This window comes from Carya illinoinensis, chromosome 4, assembly GCF_018687715.1.
Source record: "Carya illinoinensis cultivar Pawnee chromosome 4, C.illinoinensisPawnee_v1, whole genome shotgun sequence".
NCBI classification, from domain to species: Eukaryota; Viridiplantae; Streptophyta; class Magnoliopsida; order Fagales; family Juglandaceae; genus Carya; species Carya illinoinensis.
Window position 1 is genome coordinate 27,644,402 of NC_056755.1, and position 14,672 is coordinate 27,659,073.

At 38.4% G+C, this 14,672-nt stretch overlaps 1 protein-coding gene across 1 annotated transcript; it reads right to left on the bottom strand.

Moving 5' to 3' along the window:
- Window positions 1-3,758: 3,758 nt before the first annotated feature.
- Window positions 3,759-6,154, bottom strand: LOC122306386. The gene is made up of 4 exons (XM_043118814.1): window positions 5,966-6,154; window positions 5,749-5,908; window positions 4,526-5,494; window positions 3,759-4,366 (listed from the first exon to the last, which is right to left on the bottom strand). Exons 1-4 carry the CDS (start codon window positions 6,152-6,154, stop codon window positions 3,759-3,761), a joined length of 1,926 nt encoding a protein of 641 aa, XP_042974748.1.
- Window positions 6,155-14,672: the final 8,518 nt, after the last annotated feature.

Here is a 14,672-nt window from a genome sequence, read left to right on the forward strand (position 1 = left end):
AATTAACCATCTCTATATGGAGTTCACAAATAATAAATGTTTTGCTTTAAAAATAAAGAAATTAAAAGCAGTTATACTAGATGTTTTATTAAAATTACCTGCTTACAAATTGAGTTGACATGAGATCAAACGATCGATTGGTGCCATTAAGTATAGATAAGTGGGATGAACAAATCCACACATGATCCATGTAATTGAAGACAAAAATGGAGGGTTATGACACTTACAAAAATAAGTCAAGTACCACCATTAAGCAGTATGAGGCAAGAAGATCTCATTTCAATGGACCCCTGTTTTTTTCCAAATAAAATTTCTTCTTTTATTTGGAAGTTAAGGCACAATATATATATATATATATATAAACTTATTCCGTGGGGAGATCGATGTAACTGCTGTATTCTCGACGCTTTATAAACCTTGGATCATAATTTTCATGAGCAACTAACATCATGATCTGAAACAGGAAAAAATATACCAGTTCTTTTATTCTTTTAACTTGCCCATTTCACCTGATTAAGATCTGATGAAGTCCTAAAAAATAAGAAGATTACAACCATGCATGCATGATATATTCAAAACTATTAGCTAGTTGATATCCAATCACTTAGATCTCTCTTATTCTCAATAACAAGCTATTCATGAAAACAAACATAAAACCAACATAACTGCCAACAGCAGCTTCCCACATTTATCCTACAAATAACACGATTTTAATCAAATAATACCAACTTGATCTAGTGCCAACCCTAGCAATAAATATGCAGATATATATATAGAATATTCTATATATATATATAAAGAGTGATAATAAGTTACTAGATGTTTTACATCCCATTACGTCGAGAACATATGTCCTCATAGAAGAACTTCTTAAAAGAATCCATGTATTCTGTTTGCAAATGGAGTGCTATGACGAGAGATCCATCAGCAGCTGGACTTGACATGATGAATGCTTTGCCATCATCATTTAACAATCCGAGACCGACGTATATTGGCTTTCCCCACCCATAATCTATACCATAAAATGGCAAATTGATCCAACATCCTATATAAACGTTGGGATTACCTAAGAAATTTGGTGTTTCAGTATATGCACGAATGTGGAAGCTACTTCTCAAAGGAATCACATTCTCTTGGCTAGCTATAAAATCATAAACCAGCAGACCTTATATACTCATGATCTCTAAGCCTAGAGGTAATTACCAGATGATCAGGAGGTGCCTTGGCTAAAAATAGGATGGGCTGCTATGGCGACACGGTGGGGAGCATGCCGAATCAAGGTACTGGGGCAGCCTAGAGAGAGAGAGAGAGAGAGAGAAGACGAACAGTTGGACAGAAGAAATTAAGGTTTAGAATATTGCATTACCAGGTATCGGAGACGACTCCGGCAGCAAAGGCGACGTCCCGACGAGCGGCGGCGCGGCTACTCGTGGAGATGGAATCGTCGGCGTAGCAGGGGAGAAATTTGGGGAAAATCTGCTGCAACTAGGGTGATCGCCGCATCAAGCAATTTAAATACCCCTGTTTGTTGCGGCGCTAGAGATTTCGCCGTAATAGCCATCCCAAACCCTTATTGCAGCGCTAAGTGCAGATGCCCCTGGCCAAACTTTATTGCAGCGACCCGGTATCGCGGTAATAGCTCCATGTTGAATAAATTTACGGCGACAGTTTAATTCTCCAGTAGTAAACCCATTCTCAAACGCCAAAAAGTCCCTTAAACGCTCTCTCACTTCGGCGATTACATTTGCTGCACATAGAAAATGCCAAAAATAATATTTCTTTCCAGCGGTACATATAATCGTAGTTAACTCAACAGATGTTAATAAAGTGAATGAAATTTTGCCACGAAAAATAGCCGCAGGAAAGAAAACCGCAGCAAAAGACTGGTTATGTTGTAGTGAAGATAAAAGGTCATGAATGAGATAGAAATCATAAAAGAAAACTAGACAACATGTGAGATTGGCTAAAACCTGGCTTTCCTCATCCCTGACAACTGCACCAATTCCAATTTGACCCTGCTCCTTGTCAATAGCACTATCCTAGTTTATCTTAAGCTAGCTTGAAGGGGGGAGCCTGCCATGATTCAGCTGATAGGAAGCCTTACTAGGCCTAGCATCTCTAGCATTTACCTCAACCTCTAGCATATTGAATAAGCCTCTTTGCCTCTTTAATGAGCTCATTTGGGTGCATGAAGTCACCCTTAAAAATGAGCCTATTCCTTCTCCACCAAATTTTCCTAGTTACAACAGCAAATTCCTGCAGTTCATGATTGTCCATAGACACAATCAAGGAATAAAAAAAGTTCAACATAGAGAGGCGTGTGGTAGAGCACTTCTGAAAACGCATACATCCCTTGCTAATTCACAGTTCCAAATGGCTTGGATGACCGTTTCTTCCTCCCTGTTGCAATTTGGGCAGTGTGGGTGTTCTACTACTCTTCTTTTATGTAAGTTTGACTAGGTGGGGAGAGCTTCAAGGCATGCTCTCCAAAGAAAAACTCCATCACCAGGTTGGACATTGAGTTTCCATATTTCATCCCACACAACTCTAGTTGGACCACTACTCGAAGCTTGACCATTTTCTGCCAGATTCCTAGCCATAGCCAGGTGATATGCACTCCTGATCGAAAACCAGCCATCTTTGGAGCCCTGCCAACTGAACTTGTCTTTGCTATTAAGAGAACTTATGGGAGTTTTCAGAATAATTTCAGCCTCCCTATGGTCAAAGACTAAGGGAGGAGTTCCATTGCTTTGAATTTGGGTCTATTAACTCCACAACTTTGGCCTCTTGCTCTGGGACTTTTATAGTGCTGACAACCTTGCTAGGGAATGGATATGCAAGCCATTTATCATTCTATATATGACTGTCCCTTCCATTTCCTATTTGAACATAAGAGCCTGCCTGCACAAGTTGTCTGGCTGCAAGGAAACTTCTCCAAATAAAGGAAGGCTTAGGGCCTATGTTTGCCTGTTGGAAGGTTGAGCTTTTGAAATATTTTGCTTTTATCACCTGAGCAACAAGGGAATCAGGATTCAGGATCAATCTCCAGCATTGCTTTGAGAGCATTGCTATGTTGAAAAGCTCGAGGTCCCTGAACCCCAACCCCCCTTCAATCTTTGATCTCCCTATCCATTTTCAAGAAATCCAGTGTATCATATGTTATCCCTCTTGTTGCCCCCACTAGAATTTTTGGATTACGCTATTGATCTCTTTGAGGAGGGTATATGGAAATTTAAACACACTCATGGTGTAGGTGGGAAGAGCTTGAAGGACAGCTTTAATGAAAACTTCCTTCCCTGCTTGAGATAATACTTTCACTTTATGGTTGCTGATTCTACTGTTAATATTGTCTAGGATCCTTTTGAAAGACTTATATCGACCCTTGCCTACAACAGAAGGTAGCCCTAAGTATTTCTCATAAGCCATAGCAGTCTTCATCGCAGCAATAAAGAGGATATACTGCTAAGCTTCCTTGGCTGTATTCTTGCTAAAAATAATGGATGTTTTCTCAAGATTCAGCCTTTGTCCAGAGGCTGATTCATATAACTTCAACAAGTCAAGTAGCCTACACCACTTCACAGCAGTAGCCTTACAAAAGAGTAGACTATCATCAGCAAAAAAGAGATGAGAAATCCTCATCTGACCTTTTGCAACTGGGACACCATGGATCAGCTTCTTTTCCTCAACCTTACTCACAAGGTTGCTTAGTGCTTTAGCACACAATATGAATAAATAAAGAGAGAGTGGGTCACCTTGGCTTAACCCTCTAGTAGGATGGAAACTTCTTGAGGGGAGCCATTCACTAGAATTGAGTATGAAACTGACTCAATGCATTTCATAACCAACTCCACCCAATGAGAATTGAAACCCATCTTGTGCGTCACTGCTATGAGGAAACTCCATTCTATTTTGTCGTAGGCCTTGCTCATATGAAGCTTTAGAGCCATGTATCCCTCCTTCCTTATCATTTTACAAGCCATAGAATGCAATGCTTCGAAAGCCTTTATAACATTATCAGTGATAAGTCTATTTGGAACAAAGGTAGACTGGTTATAGGAGATGAGTTGTGGCAGTGTTCTCTTTAACCTATTAGCCACTACTTTAGACACAAGTTTATACAAAACATTACAAAGGGAGATTGGTCTAAAATCAGTGACTTTTGTAGGGTCCTTTTTCTTTGGAACTAAGGTTATGAAGGTATTGTTGATGGAAGCAAGATTACCACTTGAATTCAGAGCAAATAAGACTGCACTACTAACCTGAGGGCCAATGGTAGACCAATGTTTTTGATAGAAGGCAGCAGGGAACCCATTTGGGCCTGGGGAACTAAGGCCAAAATTTGAAAGAGAGCCTCTTCTACTTCTTGCTGAGTGAAAGGCTTTGACAGCATATCATTATGAGCAACTGAGACTTGAGGAGCCATTGAGTCCAAACATTCAGTAATGTTGCTAGGTTCTGAGGAGGTGAAAAGGTCTTTGAAATACCTTTGGAACAGATCACTAATGCCCTCTTGACTGGACACAACCTGACCGTTTCCATCCACCAACTTCCTTATGCAGTTGGTCTTTCTTCTTTGGGATGCACATTGATGAAAAAACTGTGTTTTTATCACCCTTATTAAGCCATCTTTGTTTTGTTCTTTGCTTCCACCTGAGATTATCTTCTTCAAGTAGGCTATTAATTGACTTTTGTACTTTCTTAATCACTTCATTGAGATGATATTTGTTCTTTTTTTGTAGTTTAGAGAGGTGAGATAGTTGCTCATTTAGGGTATGTTTGGAAGCGTCAATGAAGGCCTTGCTCCACTGTAGTAGCTTTTGTTTGCATTTGGTGAGTCCCTCAGTTATAGTGCTCAACATATTTTCTCCCATTCTAGGCTGCTTCCATACCTCCTCTATCTGTAAATGGCACTCCTCTCTTAAAGACCAGCTTGCTTCAAATCGAAAAGGTTTGTGCTTCCTAAACTTGTAAGGGTCCTTGACATCCAAGGTGATAAATAAAGGGTAGCGGTCTGAGCTCAAGGCTGGTAGGGTATAAACTCTCAAGTAGGGGTAGAGTTTAGCCCTAATTTCATTGCAAAAAGCCCTATCAAGTCTGTCTTTAGTGAAAGCCCCTCCAAGCCTTCCATTTGACCAAGTGTATTTGTTTCCAGTATAGCCCAAATCAGCAAGTCCACATTCCTCCACAGCTGCACTAAAGGCCTTAATTTGACTATATGGTCTCATAGGTCCACCCCATTTCTCTCCAAAGCTCATTATCTTATTAAAATCCCCTACACACATCCATCCCAAGGTAGGAATAGGCTTGATTGCTCTGAGTAACTGCTGGCTATCCTTCCTCTTAACTGTAACAGGGTTGCCATGAAACCCAGTTAATTGCCAGTCCATTCCCTGCTTGATGGCCTTAACTAGTAAAGAGATGTGCTTTTGAGTATATGAGGTGACTTTTGCCTTAATGTCATCCTTCCATAAGAAAGCTATACCTCCACTAAGGCCTTTACAATCAATTACAAAGTTGTTTTCAAAGTTGAGTCTATGTTTGATAGCTTCTATTTTGTTTCTTTCACATTTTGTTTCCATCAAGAAAACAAAATATGGGAGCTTTTTTTGCTTCAGTTGATACAAGTCCTGAACTGTCTTGGGGTTCCCAAGCCCCTGACAGTTCCAACTAAGGCAACTCATTGAGCTTGATGGGGCTGTGCCACAACCACCACCTTATCTGCATTGATTGGGCTAATCCTTTTACTACCTTCTAGTTTTGCTCTCTTAACCAGCAGCTTATCACAGCCTGCACTGGAGGCTCTTTTGTTCCTTGTAGACCCTCTTGCTTTACCCCTCTCTTGGCCTATTAGGGCATTGTTGTTACTTTTATCCCTTGCTCTCCTCTTCCAGCTGGCCCTTGTTTTGGCCTGTTCTAAGACCATGACTTGGTTAGTTAGGAATTAGTCCAGGGAATGGGCCTGCACCTGTAGGTCATTTGAGTTTGTGGCATCCTTTGTTGGCCTGAGCTTATGGGCTTGGCCTTGAACTTTCTGAACAGCAGGGATGCCTACCTTTGAGGGGCTTGTAGACTCTATTCTTAGCCTATCAATTGGGTTCCTTTTAGAAGAGGAAAATGCTTTATTAACTTTTAGTGCCTTTTCTAGACATTCCATCTTAAGCTTTGACTCTAATTCTGTCCCCTATTTGATTTCTTGCTCCTGAGCCTTAGCTATTCCCTTTTCTGTTTCACCAATCTGAACCATAACAGTTTCCTTATCTGTGCTAACACCCTGGAAAGCAGCCTGACTTTTTTCCTGGTTCTCGGATTTTCCTCTTATATCTTCATCCCTGTCCTCCCTTGCTCCCCTCCATTGTTCAGGGTTTGGTTTAAAGAAGTAGCCTTCCCCCTCACCATATTTTTTATACTGGACATCACCCTCTCTTATTGCAGGAGCTCTCAGACTACACCATATTGCTGCTGATCACCCCCCAACTTGGTTAATGGGCAAGAGGACTGGATGCGTTTAATAACCCCACATTTGAAGCAGAAAGAAGGGAACCTTTCATACTTAAAGTGCACCCAGGACCTTTTGTCCTCTATAGTTAGGAACAGACCCCTTAGGAGAGGTTTAGTTATATCCACTTCAACCCTTATTCTCTAGTATTTTCCCCATCCAATACCTCTTTCATCAGTCTGGACTATAACCACCCTGCCCACATTACAACCAATCTGGTTCCTCATCTCTCGAGTCATGCATCAAAAGGGTAGACCATAAGCTTGAATCCAGAACTCCTCCCTATTGAAAGCCACTTTAGATATTGATATAGAGACATCAAAAGATTGAAGATAGAGAAGCCATCGGTCAAATGACCAAGGCCTCCCATAGATCACCCTCTTCATGTCCTTTTCCTGGTTGAATTCCAGTAAGAACTTATTAATTCCAATATCTGAGAATTGAATCCAACTCTCACACCTCCACACGTTAGACATCGTACTCTTACAGGCTTCCTTATTGACAACCTTATCAACAACAATAAGAACCAGCAAGCAAAAATGGTTCCCTTGAAACTCTTCTTTCTTGGAGGAGGTTGTCAAAACAACCCCCTCTTTTTCTGTCTCATTGAGAGCCAACCTTTCCCATTGTTTGGTTAGTTTTTCCTCCATTGACTCCCCATAAAAAAACTTGCCACCCCAAGCTAGAGGACTCACTCTACCAGAGAGAGAAAAAACTCTCTATAGGAGAGACCGTTTCTGGTTTAAAGCACATTGATTTGAGTTGCCTTAGGTGTTTACATTTAACAAGCTAGTGAGTGACTAGAACCCAAATACCATATGATTGGCAAGCTTAAATGAGAGTATTTAGTCCAGTTCATGCAACATGAAAAGCAGGTGGTGAAAGTAAAATAATCAAATATAAAATTTATGGAGAATATATTCATTTATATTATTTGATTATGAAAAGAAAGTGGAGAGAGAGAGAGAGAGAGAGAGAGAGAGAGAGAGAGAGAGAGAGAGAGAGAGAGAGAGAGAGAGTTTATTTGATTATTATTATTATTTTGTAGTGTTTTGTTGGTTTATATGCACAAAAATAATCCTAACATCAATTCACACAAGATTGGTATGAAATCCTACCAAGATTGGTAAGAGATCTACAATTTTTTGTAAGAAGAATTAAAAGTTGAATAGGAGATCCAACAATTTTTATATGCCATAATAGGTATAGAAGACATTAAATTATTGTAGCATTTGAGTATTCCTTGTAGAAAACTATAAAGTTGTATAATAATAGGATAATTTTCGGTATATTTGAGAAAATTGCTTTCAAATCTCAAAATTAGTCATTAAAATTCTATTCAACTTCTTATGTTTATAATTTTCACGGATCAATTTATAGGAAAAAAACAAGAAAAAAAAAAAGAACAAAAATAATTGTTTACGAGTTTATTAGAGCTAGACCTGACACGCGATCGAAGGCCATGCCTTGTCTATAATCCCATTAGTTTCTATATTTTAGGAGAAAGTAAAGTAATTATATAAAATCTGTAGAGATTATATTCATTTATATTGTTTGGGTTTAAAAGGCAAGTGGAGATAAGGTTAAATCCATGGTTTGGAACTTCTTGGCTCTATTTAAGGCCTCTATGCACTTAGCAACATGCACAATTCAAAGAGCTAAAGCTAAGGCGTTGGTCATACAAGTTGAATGATCCACCGTCCGACCTGTCTTCATGATTTGCCGCACTAAAGCTAGGGCATTGTATAATTTTTGCTTTGACATTTAAGCTACAAAATGAAGGAGAATCTAGAGATTCTAATATTCTCAAACAGAAAGAGAATCAAAGGTCAAGATCTGCATAAAAACGTTTCATAGTCTCGTCGAATTAGTGGATTACCTGAGAAACGTAATCTCTCTTACTCTCCACCGTCGTTACATTATTTCCTACATGCATGTTTCTATTAACATAGATCTCTATACATGCTAATGATAAAATTATTTCACACACTGTTTTTTGGATGCAGTTCCCATGGCATTTAGACCTCACAGTGGTTTAGCATGGGGAATAAAGTGGTTACAAATGGGGTATCATTGTATTTTTCTTGCTCCAATTTTTTATCTCAATTATTTTTTAAATCTTACGATTTATTGATTAAAAATTTCCTTTCCCGATATCGATGTTTGCCTTTTTTGTGTTTGGTGTTTGGAAAGCCATCATTTGCTCTTCTCCGTGTCATTAATTCTAAATCAATTGCACGTAGTTCACTCTTTGTTTCGCATTGGCTTTTATATTGTACTTTGATAGATCTGCATACGGATGTCTCGTATTGGTATAATATGACCCAAATATGACAATTAAGCATTAAGAAAAAAAAAACCTTTGAGATATATTCATTTATTTTAGTATGCCATTCGAAAATTTATGAACTCGAAATCCGAGATATACCATTATTTATTTATTTATTTATTTGGATACTTAGTGTAATGTGAAAAGCTTGGTGGTAAATAAAATCTAATTTTGACGTCTTTCTCAACGCTGATAAAGCTTATGCTATTCCATAGTATAATATCCTAATTAATATACTTACATTACTTTTCCGTTTCTTCAGTTTTGGGTTAATACACTAAGTGTAATATCCTGCTCATTTCTCTCTCTTATGGTCACGAGTCTCATTTTGTGTGTCAAACTTTGATGGCGTATTTTTCAAAATATCAAGTGAATTCTAAAGTAAGCTTAGTATTTTAAAGTCCTCAAATATTTTAAATGCCCTGAGAATATTTATATGGAATATTTTTAGTGTTATTGAACCAAGTCTAATTTTGAAATAAAATAATTATAATATTTTTGAAGATCTCCAAAAATATTATTATTTTAGAAATCATTTTTATTTAAATGATTTTAGTCATTTAAAAATATTATGAGATTTAAATTATATTGAAAACTCTAAATTAATTAAGTGGTTTTATTCTCTTACATATGATGAGCAAAACTTTATCATTTAATTAACGATGAAGATTATATTTTATAAAATAAAGTTTAGTTAAATGATATTTTATCTTAATTCTTCTAAATATTTTAGGTTAAATTAGTGTTTTAATCATCACCATTAGATTGTTTTGAATACCTCAAGATGAAGGGTCTGGATTAAATACCAAAGCCCCTAGTCTGTTCCCCCAATTCCCTCTCTTTCCCTCTCTCTCCTCCCTCTCCCCTTAAGCCCGACTGAAAGCTCCACTACCCTCCACAGAATCCTTTCAACTCAGCCCGGCGCCGCCCAGCCTCACTGCCACCACCGACGACTCTCCCTCATGTCGGCAACCCTCCACTATGGAAACCAACCCCCACACAGCTCTCTCTCCTCCTACGGTAGCTCAACCTGAAATGGGTTTCACCAATTTCTCTCCACCATGCGCCGTCGTCATTAGCCCCTAGCCTCACCAAGCACCACCACGACCACCTCCTCTCACCTCTATGCCTAGCCATAGCCTAGCCAAAATCCCCATCTCTCCCATGCTCTCTCTCCCTCTCATGGATTCTCCTCCATGCGCCACTATGCGTTGCTACCCACACCACCATACCACCACCACTGTGATCCTTGGCCACCCACGACCTCCCCATAGCCTCCTCGTGCCCAACCAAGGCCCCCCATCTCTCTCACGCCCTCTCACTCTCTTGTGGGTTTCTCTACCCATTGACTTAGATTTGTGGCCCTCCAGCCACTGTGCCACCTCCACCTCGCCACCACAACTCCACCACACCTCTCAAGCCTCTCCATGGCCAGCCAACAACTAGCCAAGCTTCTCCTCCAAATTCCCTTGTGTGAGACCCACGGCCTACCCCTTGAAACCTATGTCTCTGTCGTGCTCCACCACCCCTACCACCATGAGCCTCCCTTGTCGCCCCTTAGCCCAACTCTAAGCTCAAACTGCCACTTTACATTGTGGACAGCCACCATACAAGGTGGATAGCCACCGTACGCAGTTTAGCTGCCATGTACGACTCTTTCGACATCATCAATTGTGATGGGTAGCGGGCAATGCACAAGTTAATCTTGACGATGGTATAACTCTCTATCACTCATTATTTATGTTAGATGTTAGATGGTTGATTGTGAAGTTTGCTGTGTAGTGAAGTGTTGGGCGTAACTATATAGTGTGCTGTGAAATGCAGGTGTGAAGTGTGCGCTGTAGTAGTGATGTGGCGTAGTGTTGTGAAGGGAGTACGTGTGGTGTGTACTCCATGTCGTGCAGTGAAGCAATGTGTGGTGTGCGTCGTAGTAGTGTGTGGTGTAACATAATGTATGGGAGTACATGGTGTGTACTCCATGTTGTGTGGCGATGCACCATGTGGCGTGCATCATAGTGATATATGGCATAGTGTGGATAGAAGGGAGTTCATGTAAAGTGTGCTTTTTGTGGTGTCGTGATACATCAGATGAAGTGTCACGAAGGGTTAGATGGCGTAGTTGAGGAGCGTAGAACATGTGATGTAGTGTCAGGAACTGTAGGACAGTGCCTCGAAGTAGTTGCAACATGACACTGCCGTAGTGACGAGTGTCACGGTATAGCTTGGAATTACTCTTGAGCTACGTGACGAGATGAAGATGTAGTTGTGAATGGAGTCTTGTCGTATTAATTATTGGGATGAACTTGTAAAGAGTCGGGAAGTAGGAAAGTCCTACCGACCAGGTTTGAGTAGAAGTTGGTATCAGAGTATGGAGGTTGTTTACACAAGCAGGTGTTCAATAGATTATATATTGATCTTAGGTGATAAAAGGGTAAGGTACATGTATATCTAGTGAGACACATGTGTTGGACGAATTTACCATATATAATGAGTAATCTGTCCTAAGCATGATTACACGATGTTTAAGTCTCATAGTTGGCTTAAAACTGTGTGGCATGTATGGATGAGAATAAGGATGAAGTGTGGGCGAGGAGGATGCATGAAGGTAATAACGGGTATATTGTCTAGAATTGGGATGTGTGACTTAGTCAGTCTGAGTCATGCATCGGAATGTAGTTAATAGGAAGAGTAAGACGAAGGTCTTGGTGTCTTAACCCTAAGGTGAATCATGAATGTTCACTTTAGTAGATGAGCACTTGAGGTAGAACATCGAGTTTGGAAGAGGTAGTGACTGTAAGTGGACCTTGAATGTTTTAGTATAATAAAGGACACGTATGAGCACGGGATAGAAGGAGATTGTTTCCAAGTGAGGTGTAGTTCTATTTCTAGTTTAGTTGCTTATATACTAGATTGAGATTGAAGCTAAAGTTATGTGTATGCATGTAGGTTGCCATCTGACATGCACATAAATGGATTGCACGAAATGAGTATGGCATGGAGTCCAGGTAAGTATTATGTTTATACTCTTCTAGAGTTTTCTAAATGATAAGAAATGAAAATGAAAAGCTTTTATGAAAAATATTCTTTTATGCAATGAAGGAAAAGAAATAATGTTTTATGAAAATATGCTAAATATAATGTTTAAAGGTATACGCATGTAACGGCCTTTCTTGGCAGCCCCTGTTTATGCACCCTAAATATTAAGTGTATGCATGTGAATAGATGGTATACATAGTAAGTATTGTATATATTCTCATGAAATGAAATGTAAGGCTTATGCTTTATACTTTAAATGATGCAAAGAAAGTGTTTTGAATGTTCCCATGAACTAATGTTTCAAATGATGCAATGAACTGATGTTTAAGGATTCTATAAACTGATGTTTAAGATGATGCTCATGTTTATGCTCTTAAAAAATGTTTTAAATGTAAAGGTTTAAACCTATACTTTTAAATGATGTCTATGAACTGAATGGACTGAAAAAGAATAAATGAAAAGGACTGAAAGAATGAATGAACTGAACGAATGAATGAAAGGACTGAAAGTTTGAATGTATGAAAATACCAAAGGATTTGGCAGATTGCAATGCCGGGTAAGTAGTACTAGTAGTGCATCCAGTGCTGCCCCTAACTGAGGGATTCCCAACCCGCAGCCATGGGTGGAATCAGATTTAAAAGACTGCTAACCCTAACACATGAGGTGCAACAGTGTGTAATGGCCACAGGAAAGTGATAAGAAAGAATATATGTAAGAAAGAATGTATGTATGCTTAGACTCTTTAAGAAATGAAGGCATGAGGCGTAGAAAAATATTTTACGAAAGAAAATCATTTTTAAGAAAAGCTCCACTTCAAAATGTTTTAAATGAACAAATGTCTTATGTAGTATGTATGGAGTGAGGAATACATGACTGAAAACCTATGTTAATATATGTTGACTGTATAAAGGAATGATTATAAGTCTTCGACTCATTTTAGTTTTTATTTGTGCCCTCCTAGTGACAAGATGAGCAGAACACGTCAGGGCAGACACAGCTCCAGGGGAAGAGTATGGAAGTCTAGGCACAATGTTTTGTATAAAAGACTTTTAATTATAAAGTTTAATATTTTTCGCTGTAACCCTTTTTAAATTAATAAAAATGTTTTATTCTATAAACACGGAGTCTTTCGTATCCTAGGAAGGAAATGAAAGAGTTTTAAAATGAATAGTGATTCTCGTCGTCTGTCTTAAAATCTTTTTCTAAAAGGTTCTACTATAAGGACAGGCATTACTTTAAGATCCATTCTTGTTTCCATCCATCAGCCTTGGGTTGACTAAGATCCATCCTTGGCATCCAATTGGAGGAAGTGGAGAGCTTTGATTCACTCAGCCTTCACAAACAACATCAAAAAGATTTGGTTGAGAACGAACAGCTGGCACAGCTTAACCATATGAACGGAGTGGTTTAGGCTGTTTTGCTCCAAACTTTCTCAAAATTTTGATCAATTGAAGAAAAACCAAGAAGACTCTTATGTTCTATTACAGACTTGAAAATGATGAACACTGGCGATAAGGTGGGTGAACAGAACACCATTGGAGATACATAATAGGGTCATTATGCTGATCTACTTCGGATTTTACATGTTTGAAACATTGTAACGTGCACCTTGTATTTTTCTTATCAATCTTGAACTGGATGTAAGACCTTTTTGTGTACTATGTATATTAAAGCTTTTACATGGAGAGGTGGTAAAATAGATCCAACTCATACACATGGAGAGTTGATATTGTCTTGCAACACATCTTCGTACTCTGTTAACAACAATAATTAGCATAGTAGAGTTAGTCGAATATGGTTTGATCCACTAAACTCTAATTTTAGTTTAACAACAAATTGATCATCTCAATATTTATATCATTATGTTTGAGTCACTTTGTTTCTTGTTGTTTTTGAAACAATTGGCCTGACTTGAATAATTTTCATATTAATTTGTTTCACATATTCACATTGATGATTTTATACCATCATTGCAGTGGGCTGCATGATATAAATTCAGGTCACTCACTGATTTTACTATATATCTCTTTTCATAATAGATAATTTGTTGTTCATCTCCAAGTTCAACCAACAATCGCAGTAACATTTTGAAATTACTCCCCTATGCAAATAGTATGGGATGATGCATGGAATTGGTCCTTAGTGGTCACCCGATTCCCTAGTTTTTCCACAAAGAAACCTAGAAGTTTCTTATATTTCCAGAATCACAAAAATACCAGCAGTAAAAAAACACCTCTGGTAATGAATTATATGTATTTATACTAAAGACTAATAATTAATCTTTAGATACAAGCAAACATAATATATATCTTAATATGTATAACTTATACATGTAAAAAATACATTTTTACAACTTGATACCCCCTTCAAGAAGGAGAGTAAATGGAATGAACCCCCATATTGGTGACTAATTTCTAAAATTGTTGATATCCAAGAGCTTTGGGGAGTACACAGCAAGTTGGTGTTGGGAAGTAAGATGAAAAGTCTTTGATTACTCAAGCTTGAATCTTGTCATGTATGAAATGGAAATCGAATTCAATGTGCTTAGTCTGTTCGTGAAAAATTGGGTTGGCAGCAATGTGTAAAGTAGATTGACTATCACAAAACAATTTAGCACTATGAGTGTGAGATATGTGAAAATCAGAAAGAAATGTTAAGAAGCCAAACAATTTCCAAGTAGTAGAGGTCATGGATCGATATTTAGCCTCAGTTGAAGACTGAAAAACAGTCTGTTGCTTCTTAGTTTTCTTTGTAACTAAATAATCACCAAAGAAAATACAATATCTACTTGTTGATCTTCTGCTGTCATGA

Coding starts and splice junctions, on each gene's coding strand:
- LOC122306386 (XM_043118814.1), bottom strand. CDS start 6,154: ATGGAATGTCTAGAAAAGGCACTAAAAGTTAATAAAGCATTTTCCTCT. Junction 5,495..5,748: donor TAAGAGAGCAAAACTAGAAG/GTAGTAAAAGGA, acceptor TTGATTGTAAAG/GCCTTAGTGGAGGTATAGCT. Junction 4,367..4,525: donor TGGTGGATGGAAACGGTCAG/GTTGTGTCCAGT, acceptor CCTTTCACTCAG/CAAGAAGTAGAAGAGGCTCT.